We start from the raw sequence: 26,868 nt of genomic DNA on the forward strand, positions 1-26,868 counted from the left end.
CACAAGGTAGGTTTTACATATTTATCCACGGCTTAACCATATGGCGGAACGACGGCCTATCGTTCGGTTACCAGTCCATGTCGGGTATGAAATTACTTTTGATGGTGGAGAAAGCCGTAGCCGACCAGCCGTGAACCACCCAACGCGACGAGGGGTCCAGCAACCTTGTCGCATATAATTATCCTCCGGATCAGAAATAATCTATTCTAGAGCGTCTTGTTATCTTTAGGACATGACCAGGTTTTAATAGGATACAACGATAGGCGTTGTTAGCGCTTAGAAAAGTCTGCAAAACCACGGCGAGGTGGCAACATCGAGATTTCATTTTATATGCAAAGACAAAACTTGGTAGGATGCTATTCTTCATCCAAGTAGACTTGGTTACAACAACAAATTTGGCGTACATTTAGGACACTTCACAAGTAACAAATCTGTCACAACTCTGCTTCTGCCTGACGGTCCCATTCGCAATCAGTAGACCACAAGTCATTACTCGTAAATATCTTTATTGAACCTTAATCGCCAACATTATTATTATTTTCATCAATAAATCCAACCAAACATGACTGTACTTTAATTTACAACAAGATCATGAACTCTTCATATTCTGCATTGGGATTACCCAAATTTTTCAATCCTCTTGGAGCAGAATATAGAACAAGAGAATAAGGTTACATTAGAAGCAAACCGATGCTCAAACAAGTGGAAATAGTAATTGTTAATCTAACGGACGACGCTAAAATTGCACATATTTCGATTATATCAGCCAAATTTTGACACTATTTATGATGCATTATATTACAATTACAAGCAAAAACAGAAAAACTTCAGTAAATTCCTCAAAATTCTCCACAAATTGAGAATAAGCGTAGACATGAAACAAAATAAAGAAAAAAAATTATGCTACAACAAACAAACATCTGCCAATTCTTTTTAACATGGTCATGGCTATCCTAGTCTTACTATGCACACAAAATAATAATTAAAATACTATAGCCGTTCACCTACACACCATATATGCGAGCAATATACCAAGAACTTGCTCACAGCATAAAGCACAGAAATATATTTGTACAGCTATCTTTGCAATATTCATAGGAACAAGGAAACTCGCAGCAGGTTGGCCAAATTACTAATAACATATTTAAAAGAATTAAAGTGTACTTTTAGCAACAAAATTTTAAGGCTGAAAATTGAAAAGTTTTTGGGAAAACTTATAATTTTGATATTAAAACTAACTTTTAATTAAAATACTTCAATTCTAACAATGATTAGATATCAGTTTAAAGAACACCTATTTCTTCATAATATTTTCAAGTTTTTTAAAATTTCTACATTCACATTTTGTCTCGAACCCTTAAATTTAGATATTTTATATATACAGTCAATAAAATGTTGTATTATCACATCAGACGCACAGATAGTCATGACATATCCGCAATGAATATTTAAATAATGTTGCCTTTTTTAACCTCAAAGTTATCATAAATAGAAAAAAAAAGCTGGACTAGTACAAGAAACATTCACTACAATATATTAAACCAATCATCTTTCTCTATTATCTAATAGTAAAACGCAACACATTTGCGGCAAAGAAAAATGTTAAACAAAATAATCTGCTCGAATAGAAAGCAAAATTCGTATTCGCTCTGTACAACACACAAAATTGCACTATATGTTGGTGGACGATTGTAACAATGATAGTTCCATTATCATTGCATTTTATTAAATTGAAAGAGCATTTTTTAAGCATTATAGACATTATTGAATAGAGTCGACCAACTCATGAGACAGTTTAGCGTTAAAAAATTTCACATACTTTCTATGTGTTCATGTAATATTCTTGCCCAGGATTTGCAAAGCTAGGAAATATACCCACCATTAAAGTGAACTATAGTTTCAAATTAAATATGGTAGTAATTGACCCAATTATATTTATTCTTTATCAAGTCCCAAACATAGATGAATCATACTTGACTACACATAAATCAATAATAAATCTTCAACCAAACAAAAAGTATAGAATCCAATGCGCACAAGTCTTAAAGCACGATTACAGTACTTAGATGCAGGAATTATTACGTTCATCGCCTTCCAGCATATCCACCTGTTCGGCCTCTACCCCGTCTCAATGCATTTCCTCTACCCCCACCTGATGGCATACTAGGGTGAGAAGCGGGGGCAGAAAATTGTGCTGGGTTAAAAAACATGGTTGGTCCTGGTCCAGAAGCAGCATTATCGTTTCCAGAAGCAGCAGATAGCTGAGGTTCGTTAACAAAATTGGAACCCTAAACAGAGAAATATTTTGATTTCGCAATGTTCAAATAGTAAATTATTGAGAACCTAAGATATACATTACAACATTAGCAGAACAGTTTAGCTAGTGATTAGGAATCAGTTTAAAGAAAATTTGAAATTCAATGTATTCAAAAAGTCAGTTTTTGATAGGATAGAATTATACCTAAATACACAGATATAGACTTTCTAATAATATGGTCTGAAAATTTAGGATGAATACTACGAAAAAGGAGAAGATTCTGTCACAAAAGGATCATAACTTTTTGTTGGTTAAAAGGCAAACTTGCATATAAAAATCTTTTCAAAACATATGTCCAATTTCAAACAAAGAAATAAAAAAATTTATTCACTGATGCTTCAATACAATGTATTCCATTTATGTCAATGTGAGATGTTTTAATAATAAAACCATGTACATAGTGAATTTCATTGTCAAAAATAGGATGAATTCTTGATGCCGACTAAGCATCTTCACCATTCTAAATAACTATTACCGGTAAACAAAATTTCATACAATTAAATAATCAACTACAAAATCTGAAAAAATGAATATAAATAATTATCCCAAAAACTTAATTTATTAAACTAATAGCATGCCATATATTCATTCAAGTTAATGCTAAACAAAATTTAATTAAGTTATTAAGAGTGGTAAAAACTGATATTCAGGCATTCAAGTCAATTTCTTTAGTAGTCAAACAAAGGCCGGTTACACGATGATTTCCATGCATATAATAGGTGATTTAACAGATGTCAAGATTCAATTACAAACCATACAAATTTTATGGTCTTCATAAATACCATTAAATTCAATCTATAGTTGAAAAATGTAAATTTTTTGTTCATTTGTCTCATAATCTAACATTGCAAGCAATTTTTTTTGTGACTGATACAATTCTCTCCAGTGATAGGAAAGGTACATTGAGTGTGATATTTGTGAAGAATCATAGTCAAGTATCGAGGCTAACTATTATGTATGAGATTTATCGCAATCCAGAAAAAAACCCAGAGAATATGAAAGAATAGAGTCATAGTCAAATGAATAAATGATTGAAGAAGATTTCATTTTAAGAATAAGTCGTTGAATATATCGTAACAAAATAACATCCTGGGTCGATAGATAATAGATGTTCAGTTTCAATCCCCCTACAGATCATCTTATCGCATACCCAACCCAAAATTATAAGTCAACTTTTGTAGTGAGCATAATTCAGAGCAACAACACAAACTACCCATACAAAAAAGTGAAGATTATTATTCATTTGTGTGCTAACTCATAGATACTTGAAATGAGATTAGTTGGAATGAAATTTCACATTGAACATACAAATACATATCATACAATCATTGCAGAGCCATGCCCTAGATATATATAGCGTTAGTAGTTTGGTAATTATGAAACTTCAAAGTGTGTGAGAGAGATCATGCAATAATGTCACCTCTTCTTCCAATACACTTGTTAAATTTCGAACTTCTCTAGCAGATGAACTAAGCGAACTTGAACTAGAATGCTGAGATATAATTTGATAAATGAATTAGTGAATTACAACATGATTGATCACCAGGTATTATGCCAAGTATGTAATCTGGTAATGGTATTACCCATAGTAGAGAAAAAGGATAAAGTGGTTAATATTCTATAATCATGATTATATGAATGGTTTCCAAATAAGGGCATCACATGATTTGTTATGCCTATCGGATTTATTTTCTTTTACTTCTGAAAAATAAAAGCTGGCTATGGTCTTTTTTCATAATTTGTTCAATGCTCAAAAAAGCATGTACCCAAATATAGGAGGTAAGTTGTCGCAAGATGACTGGTTATATACTTCGAATGTAGGAGGCTGTTTCAGGAATCAGGATATCATATGATTCTTATTGGCAACAATAAATATAAAATTCCTGTCTTACTTGACATGAACATGATTAAAATGCAAATCAAAATAATTTATTTTCAAAATTTAGTTATTAATTCAGTACCTCAGGTTGCAAGTCAAACAAGCAATGAGGATGTCTCCCATTGCAATGTTGATCTAATTACCTAATCTATAAAGCTATCAAAGTTCCTATGATTACCTAGAAATCTACCATTGGCATCTAGTACATTACAAGTTACTTTTTTCCAAGCATGGGACAAATATAAAGCGTACCCTAGCGGTAGCTTGACCAAATCAAACTAAAAGCATTGTATCACAGAAAATCTTTTATAATTTTCGTATCTACATTCTACCATTCATACCGTTTGTAAAGTGACAGCTTGGGAATCGTCAGAAACGACATTTATATCTCGCAAACTATTTTCACTCTAAAGGATATTGGAGAGTAAAATACAATATAGGCCTACTGTTACAAATGTGATTAATATTAGGAACCCCAATAGGGCATTGTGATATTTTATTTCACAAAAGAACAAGCGAGTATGATTTTTCCTCTATTACTATTTATGAATGGTCATGAATAGCCGCAGGACAATCAAACCCTTTTCCATAGGTCATTGCTTACTCTATTTAATTTATAAAACACCAGCCCATTTAGGTTAATAACGTATTTTACAGACCATAAGGCGCACTTTAACTTTTTTTTCACAAATATCGATCATGCGTCTTATTGAGCAGTTGCGCCTAATGTATGGATCAGGTAGTGCTTTATGCTTTATTGCCTATACTTAAAACCAGTACCAGTACTGGTTGCACCTCATAGTCCTGTGTGCCTTATGTATGATTAAAGACCCAATCTGAGCAAAATTTTGACAGTACTGGTTGTGCCTTATAACCCTTATAACAGCCTTATGGCCTGTAAAATATGGTAATTTATGTGTAAAGAATCTTTTTATTCATTTTGTACACTAGAATATTCTACCTGGTTGTACTAAGAATTTGTGTAATATAGTTTTTGTACATAGTGATTTCTGGGTCATTAAATCTGTTTTAAACAACCAGTTTGAAGATCGAAGAGTACACTTCCATTTGACATTGCTTTATAACATTAGAGGTGGTATGAGTTGGTCACCATTAAAAGCAAGTTTACTATGAATAAAGGTGCTACAACACCCAGCCGACACACCAACAAATATTTCAAAGCACCAAAGATAACAATAACACTGTAATAAATTGGGTAAGTAATGCCAAACCGTAAAGATCTGGTACAGCAAAACTATAGCAACTTCCTACCTGGTATTGATTGCTTATGCGGAGCACTGCTCAGAGTGAACACATACAAATACGTCATATAAAAACAAGAGTTTTGCGATATCTAGCTATGAAAATTCAAAATAGAACACCTCAATATTCCAGATGTAAATAAACAACTAATTAAAATCCCGCACACTTGAAATGTTAAGTATGGAATTATATACCCACAAGTAGTTATTGTGAATAATAAATCAAAAAACTTTACTTACCCCGCCACCGTGGTTAAAAGGTTGTCTGAAATCAGTCGATGACTCATGTGGTGTGTTACCGGGGGTAAACATCTGATAAATGAATGCACAAAACACACATGCAGTCATGCACATGAATTCATCGAAAAGAGAAAAATTATCATCGACCGAATTTTTATTTTTAATCATGTTTAAATGATAGAAAGGCCCAAATTATTGACGGACCATGCGTTATCATAGATGATTTTATAAAAGATGTATATAAATCAAAATCGTACCGGAATTGTTTCAGCATTGGAGTTGTGTCCATGCATGGGTGTACTGGCAGCAGCAGGTGTAGGTTCTTCTGAAGTTGGTTGTGATGTCGGAACTATATAACAATAAACATTTTAATAATAGATTCTCGAACAGAGTCCAATGATCAGGTTTTCGAGAGAATTAATACTCCTCTCATCAATAGGACGTTTAATATAACCTTAGATTAGTTATAACTTACTCTTAACATCAACACATACAGGATAATCAATTGGTCACAGCTATACTCAAACCGACGCTCCAGAAGTATGTGTACCAATATGGAGAAATTATCATATTCTTTTTTAAAATAATTCTTTCCTCTCTCGAAGCTTACAAAGCAAATGTGATTCCATAACAAAATAACTCTCATAAACTTACCTGGATTAGGAACCATAAACCCTGTAAATTTGGGTTGATTTGTATTCTGCATACCAGGCAGTAATGCTGGAGGTGCTGGTGCAACAGCTGGTGTACTCGAACTACTGAAGGCATTTTTATACATTGAACGATTTCCTCCTAGGAATATAAGTAAGGTTAATTTTATTTTCACTGAGATCGAAAAACCCAACAAGATGGTTGGTTGTGGAAGATTCTATTTTTTCTGTTCCTAATCCTTACTATCTGTGGCTGCTTATAAAGAGCCTTATTCAGAGTGGAAAGGCATATGGAAAGACACGCAACGCACGCTCTGGGTGAAGTGGATGGTTCGGATCGACTTTTGAACTTAGCAAGTCTCGAACCTGTGCCGGCAAAATGGTAACAGAATCAGAACTAACTCATATTGGGACCTCAGGCATTTCAACTATATTATATGGTGTGTTGACTTTCTGAAATTCAAATATCAGAAATCGTTACGAATCTTATGAACTGTCATCCCACTTTTGATGGCAAATATAAATATTTTTCATCATTCCAAAAAAATTAATATATCCAATCGGAGTTTTATTTATGTAGCATATCATAGCTTTGCTTTAATTTTTTTTTTGCATAATGGACCACCTAAATAGTTATAAAATAGCCAAATAAAAGATATGAAAATTGCTCTCACCCAAGTTTTTCAAAGAGAATCTATTTGCTGTAAGCTGAGCTTCACCTGAAATATACAGAATAAATGTCCCTAAAACATAAATGCAGACGAAATATAAAGAGGCTCTATGATTATTCGCACTAAATCATTACTATTTTTCTATTTAAATTTGCTCAATTTGCCCAGGCTTAGGTACCAAGAGCTACTGAGGTTATAGAAAATTTAATAGTGTAGAATTGCTCATCAGTAAATACTGATTAACAGGAGACTTGAAGCAGTTTGTGATTATGATCAAAAACAGCTATCAAATAGTTAATTCAATACAACTAAAGTTCTTGGAAAAAAAAAAAATTGATCATCAAATATTTTTTGTCTGTCAGGTACACCGACAGAGGGCTGACAACAAAAACTTTTTTGGAGGTACAAGTTTTTTTTTATCCATTTTAACCCTTTGATAGAGGTGAACAATGCAACATATCTATCTATGTATGGAAGAATGTGTTACACCGAGAAAAGAAACATCGGATACCATGATTGAATTTCTACACAGCTACAACATTAATCTACATGAATATGTAAATTAAAAAACTTATTACAATTACTTCACATATGAAACATTACAGCAACTAATAATGTGAGAGAAATGTCTGTTGAATGGGTTGCCCATATCAGAATATAATAGTATTTCAGAATTATATCCAAGCTATAGAATTGGTTCCAAAAATGTTATATGAATCTTTTTAACAAAATCATTGAAATTGATTGCTCTGTTAAATTCTAACATAAAATCATGTTAAAATCAAAAACATTCACAGACAAATGATGACTGGGATCCAAAAGTTTATTAAAGTGCAAATACACCTAAATTTATCGGACATCCCTAAAAAAAAATCTAATACAGATGTTCACAGACGAAGAACTACTGTTTATACCATTAACTGTGGGTTTAAGGGATGATGTCATTGGTGGTGCGCTGGATGAATTAAGCTTGCTAATGAAATCTGCCTCTTTGTCTTCTGTCAAAATTCAGTATGAAAATTTGAAATAGAAATCCACCACTTGAAAGACTGATAAAGTCGCGGTATCCCAACTATATTTTCGAACGTTGAAGATTTTGTGTTTAAATTCAGCTATCAGCTCAGAAAAAGAATTTAGTATTATGAGTCGGAAAGAATCTGGACTTTTTAACTGCAAACTTCATTCAAGAGTTTTCAGCAAAGCTGCCCCATGGCTATTGATTGGAAAACAAGAGAGTGGTAGTCAAATATAAGGACACGAAGGCTAAAACGAAGTAGTGAGGGTATGCAAGCTATCACAGTAGACTACCGGTACCACAAGTCTTCACGGCGTCACCTGACTACAACTAACACGCATGTAGAACGGCCACATGGTGCGTAATTATTAATTATGATGACGTCATCGCACACAAAAACGAATTTCATGGGTCCAGTAATTAAAATGAAGGAGGATTTTTTGATAAGAACCACATAATAAAACGATCCATAGGTCGGTCCACTTCGTGTCCAAAAAATAAGAAAAATGAGACTTGTATCAAAAACGAACCGGGCTGTTATACGGCAGTTGCAAATTGCTTTTGATTGACTTTGCGACCATGTGTCTGGTAATATGGCGTTTATATGTTTAAGAACTTTCGCTTCCCGTCTTGTCTCGCCTCTCATTTTTTAGTGGAGAGATAGTTTCAGTGTTCTTTGGGGAGATACGAATTTACAATTAGGGCCTAAGAAGGGTTAAATATTAGCACCATATAAATGCCCCCTTAAAACAAGCGCACTGGGGTAGACTAAAAACTGTACAGCTTCCTGAAAATCCCAGTATCTATGAAATTCACACAGACGTTTCGATTAGAACAAAGTGTTAGTATTTTTGAAGAAAATGGTAATTATAAAAAGATTTCCAAGTTCATACCCGGTGTAGGGCCAAGTGGTTGTGGGGCAGGCGTAGTTGGGACCTGACCGAGTTGTTGTTGATTTTGACCTTGATGGATTGCTTGACTTTTATTATCATCAATAGGAGGTGGTGCCAATGGAGCAGAATCTTCTTCTGTCGCATTTTTATCAACCCATCGTTGCTGGTCGTTATCCCATACAATCTAGAGAATTGTTAAGTGGTTATTAGGAATTGTACAATATTCTACAATGTACAATCGTGATGTCAGAAATGGATCGAATATTTTCATTGATTTCAATCCGATTCTTGTTAGATTCAATATTAGAAATTCTTGAATTCAGCGATAACTTAGATAGTTTTATTTTTTTTTAATTATCATTATGGCCAAAAACGCCTTCATTTAATTTCCGAGTACTAAAGAAAACGATAAATTGTTAATTATTTTACCTTTCTTGTAATTTTAATTTTGAACTCATAGAATATACATTGAATTCTAAATGTTCACTCTGATTATTGTGAATTCAGAATATGACCAATTTAAAAATATTGTTCAAGATTGCATTCGGATTTTTGGAATAGTATGTTACTCAATTTTTGTGATGTTGCAAACTATTTCATTTTGAATTAACCCATGAACACGATTGGGACGACATGTGTAAGATTAGTAAACTAAAGAATAAAACTGAGACAAATTCAGATCAGACATTTTGTGGAAGAATATTGAATACTACAATTCGACATACCAAATAATATTTTATAGATATTCTCAAAATCAACTAATTTAAACAATTCTAAAATGAAATAAAACATATTTCAAAAATTCAAATAATGAAACTACTGTTTTTGTTTCGCCATTCTTGCATTGATGTATATTGTGTCTCCGTCATAAAGAGAGAACTCCCCCCCAAAAATCCATAAATTGTATAATTATCACTTATCAAAATTTTTTTCAATACTGAACTTCTGTTTGTGTATGATTATACCCTGAAGATTCAGTAATTCAGGTTATATTGTTTCGGGTCACACTGTACAATAAATTAAGTTGAAATATTCAAAATGAAATTTACAAAATTATACCAGAACAAAGAACACTACAATTTAAACATTTCCAGGATATTGTTGTAAAAAACTCACATCTTTATTATTATCATCAGGTAAATGCACTTGCTTGGATGCTCTTCTTGACAACCAACTAAATAACGACCAAGATCCTGATTTCTTTACCTAATGGAAACAATAAAAAAAAAAAGTAGTAAATGGGAAGCAATGCTTGATGATGAGGAGCAGGGGTCGGCAAATTGCGCCCGCTGAAAATTTTTTTGTGGCCCTCAAATGACTTGGTTTTAAATAACAAAAATTCATTATCTGCACACGTATTTCATAACAATGGCAGTGTACGGCGTTTAGTAATTAGCGTAAGTACATGTGTGTTGCATGCAGCATGTCGTTCACTTATCGAACGTACCTACCGTTAGTCGTAATTTACAGAAATGTGGCAATTGTTTATGGGCAGAATTTACTACCGTCAATGTGAATATTTGGCCCAGCGGTACATATTTTTGCAGAAGAGCATTTCCTACATTAAACGTTCACAATGTTCTGGCAGTAAAAGTGTTAGATTCAGCTGTGGGTGGGCAATGCTGAGATGCAAAGCGCCATATGAAAAAATATATATTTGATCATATTGTAGGTTGTTTGACAATGTCCAAAAAGACTTTGAGACTTTTCGATATGTAAATAGATATGGGTTGAGCTATGTTACACAGTAATTCGGAACAAAAATGTATTCATACAGATCGAGCTTTAATAAACAATATGGACATTCTAGTATAATAAGGGCTGGAGCGTTTAGATGGAGCTGGAGCTAACAGAAATTTTAGTGGCTCCAGCTCTTAACCAACTTATAATTTTTTAACATTTATAATTTTCTAATACTAATACAAATAATATGATTTATCCCTTTTAGCTTGTATTTTTTTTTTATATATTTCAATTTCTAGTATTAATTTGGAGGTTTCAACTTGAATTTACATATTAAGTATTTCATTTTAAAATTGGAAACCTAGATATTAAAGTTTTGAGTCCCGCTTTGCCAAACTAGGTTTGGCCTGATATTTTTTATGGTAGTGGTAGAGCTTAACAAACCCCAATGACTATGGAGCAGTAGCCCAGCTCAGAAATAAAATATGCAGCTCTGGAGCAGATCAGTTTTAGTGACTTACTGTATCATCTTTTATATCATCCTTCTTTTTCTGTTTGGATTGATGAGTTTGCTCTCCACTCGTTTTTCGTGATCGTCTACCGGTTGAATTTTCGGATGTTGTCCTTGACCTTCGACCCTGCTGTGAATTTATATGCAAATGTTTATGATCATGACATTCAAATTCTAGTATATTTTTGATTGATAGTATTGCATTAGCATGATTTTCGAATTATTCGGATAACTCAGAAAACCATCTCAATTTTAGAAAAAAAGTTGAACCAATCTACTACATAAAGTCCTTTTAATGGTAAAAAATGCCTTGTAAAAAGCAAATATAGCAAACAAAATGGTAATTTTCAAATAAATGGATTCTTTGTTTGATTAAAGATGAGGCTGATCACAACAACTAATTTCCCCTGAAAGTGTGACCGTTGAGAAAAAAACATACGTCTTCAAACTATTGTGTCCCGCATGCCCGGCAGTTCATATCACTTGTCACACTGACGCTATTATTACAAGATGGGTGATCTTGAGCTGAGGCTCAATTATGACAATATAAAAGTTACAAACTAGACATCAAGCTTCGGTCCATCAACTTCTTACTCTAATATGTTCATTTCTCGCCGATACTCTCACCCATTCACATTATTCACTCTCATTATAAGGTGAGTAAACTTGAGTCAATATTGTTGGACGAGTGAAAAAAGAGTGGGACATGCAGGACATAACATTTTTGGGAAACCGAACAAAAACAGCCGGGATTGGCTGCAGTATGATCATGAATGCAAATGACTTGTAAAAACAAGCAACATGCCTTCTCAGTATGATTCATCATAGAAGTAGGCGTTGTACGATCATAACCCTTCAATGTGCTTGCTCTAGATCGTTGCGAACTTTGTGAAACAGTACGAGACCTTGGTGAGCCAGCTCTTCCCCCGTGATGTACTTTGTGCTATTAATGGATTAGTAAGATGTCAACGATCATGCTAGATAATATGTTCATGCAAGTTTAGTTTGTGATAGTGATAGCAGATAACGGTAAAAGGCGAACACCACACAATTCGAAGGTTTCAAGACAAAAGAGCAAATGTTGGACATGAGAAAAAAAAGCATTTGGGTTGGTTTTCTAATTGAAGTTTGAACCATATTCAAATATTTCAATAAAAAGTTGATACCGGGAATGGCCAATATTGAATAATTCACTATTTCGAATATATTCGAAATTATTTTTTTTTCGAATATGAAATATCGAATACATCCTAAAATAAAAGCAAGTAATAGAAGCTTTTCTTAGTGTAGGAAGGAATTTGCACACAATAAACAATGGAATAACTGTTGCCTCCAACCTGACTATTAAAATTCAACAGGCATTTTTGATTTGTTTATTTCCGGTTGGATACTTCACACAAAAATAATGTGATTCAATTGCAAGTAAGATCAAGTAAGTAAAATGGTCATTAAGCAAAAAACATAAATATTGTTTTAAGAGCACCGCAACAAATAAAAAACTATATGTTAGACAATGTGAATCACCAAAATTACGATTTATACAGCCGCAACGATATGGGAAAATCAAAAAGCATCATTCCAAAAATAGTTAAAATCATTGTGAATTCGAAAATGATATCATTGAAGCTTTCAATTCTACTAACCGCATTGGACATATAGTCATAATAATCAACTTGATCATTTCTTTCTGCTTCTTCATCTGGTTGTTGTTGTTGTTCTGTGTTAAAACCGTAGTTGTTTTGATGTTGGTGCATCGTTTGTGATGTTGGAGCAGAAAATCCGGCAGAGGCCAGAGGATTTGCTTGATTAGCAAGATGTTCAAATCCTTGTGCTTGTTGTACAGATGGCTGAAATTGATATTACGAAATTAAAAATTGGAATATAAGTAGAGTGAAATTTTTTTACATTTGAAAATAATCAGATAATATATATGACAAAATCATCAGTTTTGCCGAATATATATATAATTAATATATAAAATCTCAAAAACCTAATATTTTCCTATGTCGTTGAAGATTTTTTGCTGCTAAATGTACCAGTAATATTTCACCAATCGATAGCATATGTATTCCATTATTGCGCATTATGCCTATGAATCAGACTCTCGGACAACTTGAAAAAATTAAAAAAAAAAGCAGTAATTCTTCATCTATCTTCATTAAGAATCGGAAATCGTCACAGATGACATTGAGTAAAACAATACATAGGTCCACTTTCATGTACACTGAGGACTTCATTTTGAATATCTCACCTGAGCATACGGTTGTCCACTAGGTTGCATGAACTGTTGATAATTTGATTGCATTCCATATCCTTGTGGATCTTGTGGTTGAAATTGACTTTGATGTCCTGCAACCAGGGAAATTAAAATGACCGAAAATCAGAATTACCCAGAAGCTCCGAACAAGAAAAACCCAATCAGTGAAAATGTAAACAAACTAACTCGGACAATAAAAATCGATTTTCAGAGTATGAGAAGATTGCAAATCCTTTTCATTCATTCTCCAATATTGAGCGAGTGGATATGTGCAAACATACTCAGTGCTTTATCAGGTGATATACGAACACGAATTACAGTCAAAAACAACAAGTGAAAATTCAATTACTACCGAAAATTCAACCGAGACAAAATGATTGATTAGTGTTCAACTTCACTAATTCAAGTTTTACTCATAAACACATGGACTCTTGACCAATCTCGGAAACTGACTTACTTGGGCGCACATTTTAAACCCAAAACAAGAATGAGTTAAAAATGGAAACTTTTTGGTTTTTATAAAAATTTGCCCAAAGCAATGTCATACATACTCACTAAAAAGTAAAAAAAGACTCATCTCCGCAGCAAAGTTACGACACTCAAACGTAAAAAAAAGGCTAAACCATATAGAATAATGGTAGGGTAGTAATCCCAAAGAATGCCAATTGATGCAAAATTGAAGCAATAAGATCAGAAAAACAGCTTTGGAATAGCAATTTAGCATAAGTTTTCGAAAAAAATTTTTTTTTTCATTATCTTACCTTGTGAATAGTTTTCAGAGTGTTGTTGCATCGCTCCATCTGGCACCATCATATTGGAAGGCATATGCGGATCGTGGGTAGGAACAGCAGATGGGTTCTCTGTGGCAGAATACATCTGAACTTGTTGAGTTTGGTAACCAGTATTGTATTGCTGATGGTGGCCATAGTTTTGAACAGGTGGCTAAAAGGAAAATAATAAGGTATCATTGAAATAGAATACTTTTTTGTCAAAAGTGTATGTACCAATATGGAGGTAACTAATTTTGTTGGCCTACTTTACATCAAGTTGTGTAAAGGGACTGAAGCCTTCGGACAGAGGGTTTTATTCACTTGGCTAACACAGACGGTCCCTGAACTCGTAATAGAACTAAAATAAGGAAAATCGGAATAAAATTATGGCCTAACCTTAACCTGGTACACACACTACAGGATTACCTAATAAGTTCCTTTAGACAAAATTTTGAAATGCAGAAAACTATGACTCGATATTTATAGAAGTCTAATATTTCAGATCTGATTCCATAGAATTCAAAATTTTGTCTCCAACTACCAAGAATCGGAAATACGATTTCTACTACAATACTATGTAACTCCCAACTTCACAGCACTACAGACAACCAACTTTTCATATTTTTAAAACCATGATCGAATTTCATAATTTGACATTATATTAATATATTATAACCTAATAACTGGTAAGTTCATTATTCGACGTCAAACTGACAAGAAATTAATTCTCAAACATGAAGCTACAAACAAACATATCATGCCCTGCCTCCAGAACACATGGATTCCATTCGTTACGAAAGATAATAAACAATCAAGATATCAAGTCATTCAAGAAACTCACATTCGAATCTGGCAACCCTGAATCTTGTACATCGTCGTCATCTTGTTCTGGAGTATGAGCAGAAAACTAAGAACAATTTTTAAATAGAGTAAATTGGTGTATAGGTGAATTTGAGGTAATTTGTTCAAGTATGATTGTTCACAACAAGAAGAAAGGCTATATGTGGACACAAAGAGCCACTTACGCAAAGCCAAATTATAGGAGGACTGGAGGAGTGCAACATTTTATGTCGGTGGGCCACATAACCAACTTCAGACATTTAGCTGGGCCACATAAAAAATTGGGCGGAAAAGGCAAGAGAAGAGAATACGGCTATCACTTAGCCTTACAGTAATAAAGGCACTGGAAAAAACGGTGAAGGATTTAACACAGCGACAAGAGCAAAAAACACGTATTTTTACCCATGTGAGCGCCTTTCCAAACTGACTGCCAGATTAGGAATTTACGCTGGATGAGGATAAATCGGACTGTTGTTGAGGGCCAAACTAAATGTTTTGGCAGGCTGGGTTGTAGCCCGTTAGGCGTCTGTTAGAAACCCCTGGCATAGAAGAAGGATAGTATATGTCTTGCATACCTACAAGTACAACTGATAGTTACCGTATTTTCTCAAAATGACGCCTATCTCGCGAATAGGCCGACTCCCTGAAAACGGCCTAAAAACAGCGATTTTATAAAAAATGGCACAAAAGTCGGTCCTACGAATCGTTACACGCCGGACGCCTCAAGAAAAACGTAGAAAGAGAACAAAATGACTGTAACGCAAACATTTCTCACGTTTATCGTTTCTGCATGTTAGCAAGGGCCGTAGGTGGATTATTACCCGTAACTCTTACTTGATAATTTATGTTAATAAAGTCTATATTGCTTTTCAATGCGTCGTGATTGTGTCGGGAGTTTAAAATAGAGTTCCTGAATCAGTATAAAACAATTTCCTTTGATCGCTACAACGGCGATTAATTTCGTTCCTTGTCTGTTTCAAGGAAAGAAATAACGCTGTATTAACACATTCTTATAAATCGCTACGAATCTTAACACGCCAGACGCCTTAAGAAAGGCGCAGAAAGAAAACAAAATTGCTATAACACAAATATTTCTCACGTTTATCATTTCTGTTTGTTAGTGACGGCCGTAGATTCTTACTTGTAAATTCATGTTGATAAAGTCTATATTGCTTTTCATGCGTCCTGATTTGTATTAATGAGAGGGATTGTTGTCGGGATTTTAAGAGAGTCCCTGAGTCAGCATAAAACAATTTCCTTTGATCGCCCACAACGCGGTTAATTTCATTAAGAGTCCTTATCACCGCCCCTAACGGATAACATATCGTAAAGGTGATTAAAAGTCGCGTGCCGGTAATTGCCTCTACGGCGATAGCGCACCAAAAAATAACGTTTTCACCACGAAACAACTGGCCGTAAATCGACACTGTTGCTGTTATGTAAAAGAAACACAAGCGAAAACAAACCAATCACAGACTGTACAAGCGTCACGTGTTAAACAACCAATCGCAGACTGTACAAGCCATCAGCTGTATGATAAGACAATCCACCTTCACAAGCGATTGTGTGTGTGCGTGCACGCTCTTTATCGTGAGAACTTGGTATGGTTTGAAGCTTTTGGAATTACCGGCAAGTCAGCATAATATCATCTCGTTGCGTGATCAAATTCTGATGCGCGAATGAGCCGATTTTTTGGTGCAATCTGAGTTATGCGCGAATAAGACGGTCCCTTAGTTTGGCAACTTTTTTTTTGAGTTTTAAACTCGGCCTATATCGAGCATATACGGTACGTTTTTTATTATAATGTAATTTCAATGGTGTTTGTATGACTAAGAACTAGTGTAGCCTGCTTACATAGATGAACTGATAAAGCGGCCCGCAGCAGAGAATAAGTTTGCTATCATCATAATAAAAAAACTCACCCTTATTTCATCGTTAGGACTTTCCGAAGTTGGACTCGTTGATACGATAGATGGGGTATTGGAAACAGTTAGTAATGAAGATGGCCCATGTATACGCGGCACAATCAAACCACTCTGTCAAGAAAAGGAATGAAACAAATTGAGAATATAGTAAAATCATCAATCGTAATACACATCAAAATTCATCAGTGTTTTTTACATTTTCATGAAAATTTAACACAGTTTTCAAGTCAAATCAAGTTTTCAAATAGAAAATCACAACTGTTTCATAAATTAAATCAAAAATTAAAGAATGTCTCGTCCGTTTAAAATATTTAATAAAAATTTCCTAATTAATAAACATAAATAATCTTGGTGTAGATAAATGAATTGATGTTGTTTTATATACATATTGAAACGACTACTGCGGCCTAAATTGAATATTTATTACGACCTTCACTGGACAGTAAATCATTTTAACGAAGTATAAGATAATTAGCACTAATAATTAAAGTAAATAAAACAACATATTCATCGGATAGCAAAGCAAAAAATTGGAAACAAAAAACAATTATGTGCAATAATCAGTCTTTTCAATTCAATAAAAATTCTAATTATAGATGATTGGTGAAAAATAAACAAGAACTACCAAGCATGATATTCAGATAAAAATGCGTTTTATCCAAGCTTGGTATAATAAGCAGAGATTTCAAGGCAAATTATTTAAGATATTTCGATTCATTTCAAAATGATGAGAAACTTGATCAATTTTTCCTTTGAAATAAAAACGACATAGACAAATCATCCTACTAACCTTATCATTCCCAGTCCTAGGAACTATCAATTTACACTGTTGTTTGCAGAAATATAAACATAGCAACATGCTAAGTATGTAACAGGGATGGGCAAATTAAATCCATGTGTTTTATAAGAATACACAATAAAATATTTCGGAAAACATTTTGAATATGTTCTAAAATTAGGAATGTTCGTAACGAATGGATTCAAATTAATTATAACCAATATTTTGAATCAGTGGTTCTCAAAACGGTGGAGCGCGCTCCACAAGGGGGCGTAGACAATTGTTTGAGGAGGCATGAAGCTGATTAAAAATAAAAATATTTGTTAGATTTGAACTTGCCCTTCTTATTTTGGATATTTAGGTTCCCTCCATGTATTTTCAACATTTTTTTGAATAAAACATACCTTTGCCCTACTATATGTTTGAGGTGGGGCGCGAACTTGACAAATTCTAAACAGCGGACGTGGCACAAAAAGTTTGGGAACCACTGTTTTAAATTCTTAATTTTAGGATCATCCAAAAATTATCCGTTTGAGCAAAGGAAGTCTAATAGTAAGATCAAAAAGACCATCGTTCAATTTCGAAAAAATCGTCCAAAAATCAGAAAACCATTCAAATGATTACTCAACTTCCATTTCAAAATTTAAATTCATGGAATATATAGGTTGAGTTATATATATGTTCTTTGATGATGTGACCCAATTTAAAATTAATTCTATATTCCAGATTCAAAAATATTCTTTTCACAATAGCAGATTTGTCTCATCTCCAAATATAGTATATTTTTTAGAGATTAATCTTCGTAATGGTGCAATAAAAAAAAAGGATTTAAATTGGTTTTCTACAGTTATAGGTACTTGAATAACTCTGTTTTCAGTGTGAATATAAAATATCAATAGCTTCTATTTTGAAATAAAAACATTCTAGTATCAAATAAAGAATAGAAATATTTTTGAATGTATTCGTTTTCGACAGACTTTAATGTGATATTATGATTGGTGCCACTTCATGCGTGAACTCACTAAAAATTATATTCTGATGAGATGACAGATTCAAGTTTTACGTATGAATCATGCTTTATAATATGAACTATGAAGATTGTGTATTTTTGAGGTTAATGGGAAATATCTCACCTGTATTTGGCTGTTAATATTCCGAAGAGTTTCGAGCCACCTTGGGCTTTCACCATCTGCCATTCCAGCGTGAATTTGAGGGTCGTGATGCCGAAGCTGATCTGACACATTCACCAGTTGATTCACCAATGTAAATGAATAAGAAGTTGGACTTCGGCACACTGATTTGGCAATTCGTTCACAGTAATGTAAAGCCTGTAAATAATGTATTTATATAGAAACTGCTAACACAATATATCATAACGTTTTTAACAATGTTGCTTTACAACTAGAGCTAGATGATGGTTAAGCAGGAACATGCTACTGTTTATGAGTGATATTACCGCTTTACCTTATGTTATCAAATAAATGTTTTTTCCAATCTTTATATGCAACATTCGGTACTCCCAAAGTATGTGAACCAAGATGGCGGAGGGTCTCATGTAGTTTCGTACCTAACGTACTTCTAGTAGGCGTAGCATAACAATTTCTTCACATGTCAATCCTAACCCCCACCTGACCACACCATCCAATAATTACGTCACTACGACGTCACAGTGACGTAATAGAGCCCTTCAAACTATGCGAACTGTCATCCAAGATGCGCAGACGAGAACCCGAAACCGAACAGCAATTTCTCTCGTTTTCTCGTCGCAACGATCCCGATAGGAGAGAGATCGCTGACGTTAGTCAGTTCTTTATCGTCGGCGCCGATGCTCTTTCGGGCGATCGTACCAGTATTTGGCAAGCCCTATGACGTGATTGTGACGTCGTAGTGACGTAATTTTTGGATGGTGTAGTCGGGTGAGGGTTGGGATTGGCATGTCAAAAAATTGTTATGCTACGCCTAAAACTAAATAAACTACACGAGACCCGATGGCGGATACCAGATCGTAGTATGTGTACCAGATTAGGGTTAGGCAATAATTTTATTCCAATTTCCCTTATTTTAGTTCTATTTCGAGTTAGGGGACTAGCCAAGTGACTCCCGTAGTGATTGTACCTGAAATTAACCTAACCTGGTACACATACTATGTTCCGGTGTCCACCATCTTGGTTCATATACTTCGGAGTACCCAACATTCTGATAACATAAAAACCTAGATGATTCCCAGAATTGACTCCCAATGTAAAACTATTAACAGTATACTCACTTGAGCAATAAGTCCATATTCTGCCAGTTTACATGCGTAAATAAATTTGTAAAGTTGGAAAGTCGGCAAGACAGTAGCAGCATCCGATGATCTCTGATTTTTACCGAGTGATATGGCGTATTCATAGATTTCTGTTCTTCTTATTGAATCCAGGGAAGCAAATTCAAGGAAAGATAACCTGAATAGAGAAACATTGTTGCATAGACGCCAGAACTTATTAGGAATATGAATGATAATCTAGGTGTTGAATAAATATATGGATACAGGGAACAGGGGTGCAGTCAGAATTTTCAAAAAAAGAAAGTTCAAAATACATATCCAGGGCCTCGAAAATTTCAATGCAGCTGCTTCTGGAACAGTCACCACGATTATTCCACCTGTTAGTGGAGCCATCAGAAAATGTTATGACATATTAATTGCGTTTAACGAAACTAACAGTTGCGTGGACAAAAGAAAACCATTAATATATCGGCAATCTGCGAACATAAAAATGTGAGATAAGCTGCCGGATTAAAAAAGTCAAAATTCGTCAGATTTATGTGAATTCGTCAAATATGAGTCGTTCTTGGAACACTGATTTCGGGGATTCACCCCTTCAATTGAAATGTTCAACAGAATTCATATAATCAAAAAGATTCCAAATTAGTCTTTGGAAAGTTAGCCGTAGAAAATAACATGGCAAAATGTATGTTTCATAGGTTCTTGCGAACGAACAAAAATTCATGCCTGACTGATTTAATAGATACCAACGAAGTCATATAATTGATATCATTCATAACTAAATTTTTCTTTCCTAAATCACGATCAGTTGAATATTAGGTTTATATGGTAGATCGAAACATAACTATATCACACAGCCTACTGGCAATATGTAATATTCATCATCAGACCATACATGAAAGATATATACTACAAATAAACACAAGCCGAATTTAAAACCACATCCTGTACTTACGTGTGATTGGCACCCAATAAAACCATTTTGCTCGTTGGTCGACCGTAATAACCTAAAGGTGTGGATGACATTAGGTAGCAAAAATGAGCTGCGTGAAGTAATCCTCTTGATGATAATGTATCTCCCATTGTTAATACGGCTCTCATGTCTAACGAAGCACTACTTGTAGGATTTGATAGAATCATAGCAAGATGTGGACGCCAGTCACCCCATCCTTCTTCAGACACACACTAGGAGGAAATAATGAAAAGACGTTCATAAAAAATTATTATTTTAAAATATTTGGTTCTGGGCAAAATGTAATTTCACTTTAGGTTTCCAATTACATATTAATTAATGGTCGACGATTAGCAAGTAGGCAAAATGCTTGAAATAGGATATGCTAAATATTCACCAAATGACGTCTGGAAAGGGAGGTGAGCTACACGCAACTCTGGAATTTATTCAACAGAATTTCGCTGAACATTTTTTGTTCTTCAACCGCTTTTACTGTTTTAATTTCACAGTACAACTGTAATTTCACTGTAACCCCCCCGCTGGCTGCACCCCTGAGTACCGTACCGATACTGTGAAAGAAAAGATACCCATACTTTGTTTGGGCGTTTCGTCCATATAATTGAGCATTGCTACTTGTTATTTAAAAATGAACAAATTTCAATGAATCAAAAACGAGATGCCAAGGTACCGTAGCAGCAGCAGGTTGCCTTCCTGACATCAATTGATAAACAGTCTGTAACGGATCGTTGATAGGAAGAGAGTTTGCAAATCTTAACATAACTTGAGCATGGGTACGACTGTCAGTTTTGCTTGCGAGTAAAAGAGCATGTCCCCACAGACCCATCTTCATTGCCCATTCAAGTGCATCCTGTCAAAAAAAAAAAAATTAGTATAGAATTTTTATATTAATCCCGGGGAATAGGAAAGGTAAAAATGAGAATTAATACTTTGGGAAACTACAGTCTCTTTTATATGGTTCCCTGGAATAGTTCGCCAGTTTTTCTTTAATATGTAAGGATTTGATGGTGGAGGATTCATGGATAATCGAAGGGGTGACAAATTATCATTGTGTATCAAAGATGTATACTAATATGAAGATATTCAGAATTCTATCTTGATTTTAGTTTTCGAAAAAAGTTGTAACAAGGCGAAAATTGTTATATTGCAAAATTCTTATTGCAAAAATGAGAAATTATACAAAAAATAGACAGTAACTCTGATTTCTAAATTACGACACGATACCAAAGAGTAGTTACTTATTTTCATTAACCACAACAATAAAGCACTGGTGTCACACTGTTCCTACCAAGATAGAATAAGTTATTGCGTTATTTTGCTGGCATGAGAATTATTTAAATGCACTTTAAATAATTTACACTTTAAAAGCAGTTAAATGAAAATGAAATGTCTAATTATTCAAATTAATTAAGTGGAGTAAAATTATATTATTCCCATAACTTTAACAATCGAATTTGTCATTATTTAGTATTTTTGCTCCAATAAAGGTCAAAGAAAAAATTTCATTGAATTAATATTTTAATGTCAATTCTTGAAATTTATTTCCTTGAAATACCAAAATAATCACCTTCTTTCGGCCATGAAGTAATAATTCTCGAAATCTGTTACAATTTTTCACCGCAGCTGATAAGATCTCAACACTGTGAATCGAACTAGACTCGACATGATCAGGTACAGGTGAAGCTGTACTACCAGCTGTTGCATCATCTATAATAAATAAATTTTTAAACAGGATCCCAAATATTTTGCTTTGAACAAATTCCGGTTATGGTATTCACTTGAAAATAACATGGAAACAAAATGATACTGAATTGAATAAACCAGGGTTTCCCATACCTTTAGGGCAGGGGTCGGCAACCTTTTGTCGCTCGCGGGCCAAAATTAAGGTTGCAAGTCCTTGGCGGGCCGCACATATTTTTAGAAAGTTGAAAAACCGAACAGATGGTACTTTTTATAATAAAAATCAAGCAGTGATACAGCTCTCAAATAGAATATAGATTTATTTCCTCATTGCATCTCATAAAAATCCATTTAAATATTTTGAGCGCCATTGAACCCTTTGCACTTAGCATCAACTTTTCTGCGTTTTGTTGTCATTTGCTTAATTATAATTAAATTATATGCTCTTTAAACGAGTAATTGTGAAATATATAATTGTTGGGTTATAATATAATTTAGTTTGAAGAATATATTCGTCAAAACGGATGTTTTGTCACTATAATTTAGTGAAGCGTCATGGGCCGGATTATAGTGCTCCGCAGGCCGGATCAGGCCTGGGGCCGTAGGTTGCCGACCCCTGCTTTAAGGCAACAGACCCCTATTTGTGAATCTTAGTTTTGACGGATCCCCATTCTATACCGTATCATTTTCTGTGCCTTACCAATTAGGAAGGAAAATGTTTCATTTACAACACAAACGACATTAAAGTGATGGATGAGGTTCCTTTTCACTGCACAATTTATCAATTCTCGGAGCAATTTGTGGCAAGCAAATTCGTAGATCTGACCCTAGGGCAAGTCTCGACCTGTATTTTGTCATCATATTGGTAAGAGTAGAAAATGCTTCACACATATAGATCTCGTTATGTTTGTATTGTGGACTCCCTCCGCGGACCCCCGTTTGGGACACCCTAGTTTATTAAACAATTGGCGTCTGGTGCACTGGGTGTATTGTGACCCTTATCAGAAAATCTACGTATTTTTCAAAACACAACATTTCCATATAATATGGCTGCAGTAAACCAAAGTAGATTATGTCACATTTTTTAAAAATGGAATTTTTTCATCTTCTGTCATTATGGGCCAGAGTTATCTTTTTGCCCGAGTTTCAAAGTTGTACCTTTTTCAGTTTTGACTTTAAGGTTAGCTGTTGAATTTGAAACTACCAAAGTGCGATATTCTCAAAACCTCATTAAAATGTGACATTACCTACTTTTGGTTATACTGCGACAATATGTTGGTGTATTGAATATAGAAGATTACCTGTACAGCTATATCCTATGCAAACTACATTCTCATATACCCATTCATACAAAACGAATTATTCTAAAAAAATTAACTTCTAAAAAGCTGGGTAATCGCAAGTGGAATTTTGCAGTAATAGAGCATAAATGCATAACAAACTATTAACAAACATAGTAATGAAGAAAATTTGAGAATGACAATTAAACTAAATACATATGCCATTTTTAAATGTAAGAAAATCTAATAGCCAATTACCTCAAATCAAGAGATCTAGAAGTATCTGAGAATCGTGTCCTAGAAATAGCCGATTTGCATACCTGATATGGAATTAGGTGTAGTAGTTCTATGTAACTGTAATTGCAGTTGTCTCTGTCTACTTGCTTCTAATGGTGATTGCAATAAATCAAAACTTCCAGAATGATCTTTCGTCAACAACTCAGCAATGTCAGTACCAAGAACAGACTGAATGCAAGAAAATAATTAAAAAAGGATTTTTTTCCATCCTACAGGTTAGACATAAATTAATCTCATATTGCTCACGGGTGCGGTGCAATGGCCTAACGGTTAAATCGTTACAGTTAACTAAACTGTGCAATCCCATAACCCCAGCGGTGTAATGAATCGGGAAAGCAATGCAGAATTGTAATGATAATTGGCCATTTAAAACATAGAAGGTCGTTAGATATCAGTGGCTCTTGTATAAAGCCTTGTTTAGAGCAGGATTGGGAGCGAGTTGAGACAACCTTGTATAATCATATATTCCGTGCTAATGTAGGTGAAGGGAATAGTTAATAAACATCGTTTTGATAAGGAGGTGTCCACCATGTTTTACACATATATTCATCGTAAATAATATTGAATAATATTTAGATTATCAGTGATATAAAGCCTTATTCCAAAAAGACATTTAAACAAGAGCTTACCCCATTTTGCCTAACCAGTAAAGCAAGAAAATCCCATATGAGTGAAGTGGAACGTCTGTCTAATAAATCCATATCTTTCATACTTTCTAATGATCTTGATGATACAAATTGTAGAACGTCATTCTTGTGAGTATTTTCCCTGCAATAATAAACAAGATCATTTTTGAGGAGCAATCAAATATAAAAAGTTTAATGAGACTGGCAGCCCCCGATCAATTGTGATTGCACCAATAATCATTCCAATATTAAGCATGTTACATCATTTTTCTTTCTAAATTTCTTTGGAAAATTTACATCGATGATTTTGTAATTCATAGTGGACTGAAACATAGTATAGTTTGTACAGTCCTATTTTTGTTTAAGCAAATTTACTATAGTAGAAGTGTGTGCAACAGGTGGTTCGCAGGTCACAATCTGGCCCACCAAGCCATTTAGCGCATTCTTTCATCTTATCTTCCCCGCCGCACTCTGATTGACGCTAATTTTTCAATTTGTTGTATACATGGAAAAACTGATTTTTTGTGTGTAGCCCAGCTATATGTCTGAAGTATATTGCCCACCGACAAAAATGTTGCACACCCCTACTATAATAGGCCTACATGGAAAAAACTATAAATATGTGGTGTAAATAAAATGCAAAAATAAGGAACATACTTTGATAAAGGTCCAGCATATGATCGTAAATCTTCAGCTTCTGGGTTTCCTTGTAACATAATCTGAAAATGATTTTATATGTTATTCCACGTAGTTGTTGTTCAACTTTCGATATAATGGCATTGCAGGTTTGATATTTTGGCTTTAAACCCTGATCAGCCTTACAATTGTAACATTTCGAACTCCAAGTAAAAACGCTAAAAAACAAATTCTGACGACACTTTTTGTGTGTGCATGCCCAATTTAATTGTCTGTGGCAAAAACTTTTTTTTTTATTTCCATTAGAAATTTTCAGACTCTAATTACTAATATTAATTAAAGGTCTAAAATCCTGACTTTCGACTACGAATGATTCTAAATTCTGCCTCGGTTTCAAATCCAGAGAGTTTGAAAACTTTTTGAGTCAGGCTTCACAATCCTGGTTATTTTCAAGCACACAAACCCACCTACGCAGATATCCATTTGTATACTACATGATCAAATTCTTAGTAATATTATTGTGACAACATAGTTAGTGGGACAGTTGAGATCAAGATAAAAACAAAAAAAAACCAGTGACTGCTTGTTGGACACGGGGTGTACATACATATTGATCGTTTTGTTATTATGTTGTTGTTGTTCTCGTTGATACTTTTTATTTGTTGTCATCAACGCTTTCCTCCTTAACTACAATTGCTTCGAAGTTTTCAGTACAAAAAGATTGTATTTTTCGCTAGAAGGCTCTTGTTTATTTCAAAACTGTCTGTGGGCTTTATGTGATTCATTTTTCACTTTTCATTTTTGTGTGATAACCTTTTCAAAACTAATAAAAATTATTTGTAACGGTTCTGCAACATCTCTCGTGTTACGCGGTCGCGAAAGCCTGAAGTTTTTTGACCACACTGAACAGTAGACTAGGTAAAGAATTGTATAAGGTAAGGTTGATTACTGCTTCGTTTTGGCTTTCGTGTCCATATATTTGAGCATCGCTCTCTTGTTCCTGCAAGCTTTTACTAAGGCTTTTTGAGATTGAGGCACAATTAATATTGATAAAATTCAGAACTTACTTCCAAGCTGTGAATTTCAACAGTTGTTGGTTGATTTTCCATAGGACGATTCGGTAAAACCTTGATTAACTGTCCACCCGGTCCAAAACGAAATATTGTATGTGCAGTTGAAAATTTCGCTGGTGTTTGTCTTGAAGGAACTATATAAATATAAAAATGACCGTGAAAGAAAGAAATTGACAACTAATTAAACATAGAATAAGAAAATATTCACTCTGTGATTAAGTCAATGCTTATGGTTGAAAATGCTCATTGAATTTTTTTAAAAGTTGTGTAAAAATTTTAAACTTTTGTGGACTAAAAAGGTTAAACAAATTAAAGCCTTCGAAATGCAATTTGAAACTGCACATTTGTT

At 34.1% G+C, this 26,868-nt stretch overlaps 1 protein-coding gene across 9 annotated transcripts in view; it reads right to left on the reverse strand.

Annotated features, from left to right (window-relative positions):
* Nucleotides 1-489: 489 nt before the first annotated feature.
* The window catches only part of LOC120345146 (uncharacterized), a 42,992-nt gene continuing 16,613 nt past the window's right edge, over nt 490-26,868 (reverse strand). Inside the window, exons 19-44 of one of the 9 annotated variants that reach the window (XM_078113235.1) lie at nt 26,514-26,653; nt 25,468-25,529; nt 24,814-24,952; nt 24,208-24,352; nt 22,495-22,634; nt 21,598-21,777; nt 20,913-21,142; nt 19,958-20,135; nt 18,825-19,019; nt 17,704-17,739; nt 16,911-17,024; nt 14,990-15,055; nt 14,140-14,320; nt 13,373-13,470; nt 12,765-12,968; nt 11,927-12,064; nt 11,132-11,248; nt 10,044-10,133; nt 8,928-9,111; nt 7,934-8,017; nt 7,023-7,067; nt 6,353-6,490; nt 5,956-6,047; nt 5,699-5,770; nt 3,738-3,809; nt 490-2,288 (exon numbers count right to left, since the gene is read on the reverse strand). In XM_078113235.1, the coding sequence (XP_077969361.1) occupies nt 2,085-2,288; nt 3,738-3,809; nt 5,699-5,770; nt 5,956-6,047; nt 6,353-6,490; nt 7,023-7,067; nt 7,934-8,017; nt 8,928-9,111; nt 10,044-10,133; nt 11,132-11,248; nt 11,927-12,064; nt 12,765-12,968; nt 13,373-13,470; nt 14,140-14,320; nt 14,990-15,055; nt 16,911-17,024; nt 17,704-17,739; nt 18,825-19,019; nt 19,958-20,135; nt 20,913-21,142; nt 21,598-21,777; nt 22,495-22,634; nt 24,208-24,352; nt 24,814-24,952; nt 25,468-25,529; nt 26,514-26,653 (3,344 nt within the window). In that variant the 3' untranslated portion in view covers nt 490-2,084. Of the gene's footprint in view, nt 2,289-3,737; nt 3,810-4,537; nt 4,604-5,698; nt 5,771-5,955; nt 6,048-6,352; nt 6,491-7,022; nt 7,068-7,933; nt 8,018-8,927; nt 9,112-10,043; nt 10,134-11,131; nt 11,252-11,926; nt 12,065-12,764; nt 12,969-13,372; nt 13,471-14,139; nt 14,321-14,989; nt 15,056-16,910; nt 17,025-17,703; nt 17,740-18,824; nt 19,020-19,957; nt 20,136-20,912; nt 21,143-21,597; nt 21,778-22,494; nt 22,635-24,207; nt 24,353-24,813; nt 24,953-25,467; nt 25,530-26,513; nt 26,654-26,868 lie in introns of all 9 variants that reach the window. The other 8 variants (XM_078113234.1, XM_078113236.1, XM_078113237.1 and 5 more) reach the window with 8 other exon arrangements.

This window comes from Styela clava, chromosome 5 (genome assembly GCF_964204865.1).
Source record: "Styela clava chromosome 5, kaStyClav1.hap1.2, whole genome shotgun sequence".
Taxonomy (NCBI): domain Eukaryota; kingdom Metazoa; phylum Chordata; class Ascidiacea; order Stolidobranchia; family Styelidae; genus Styela; species Styela clava.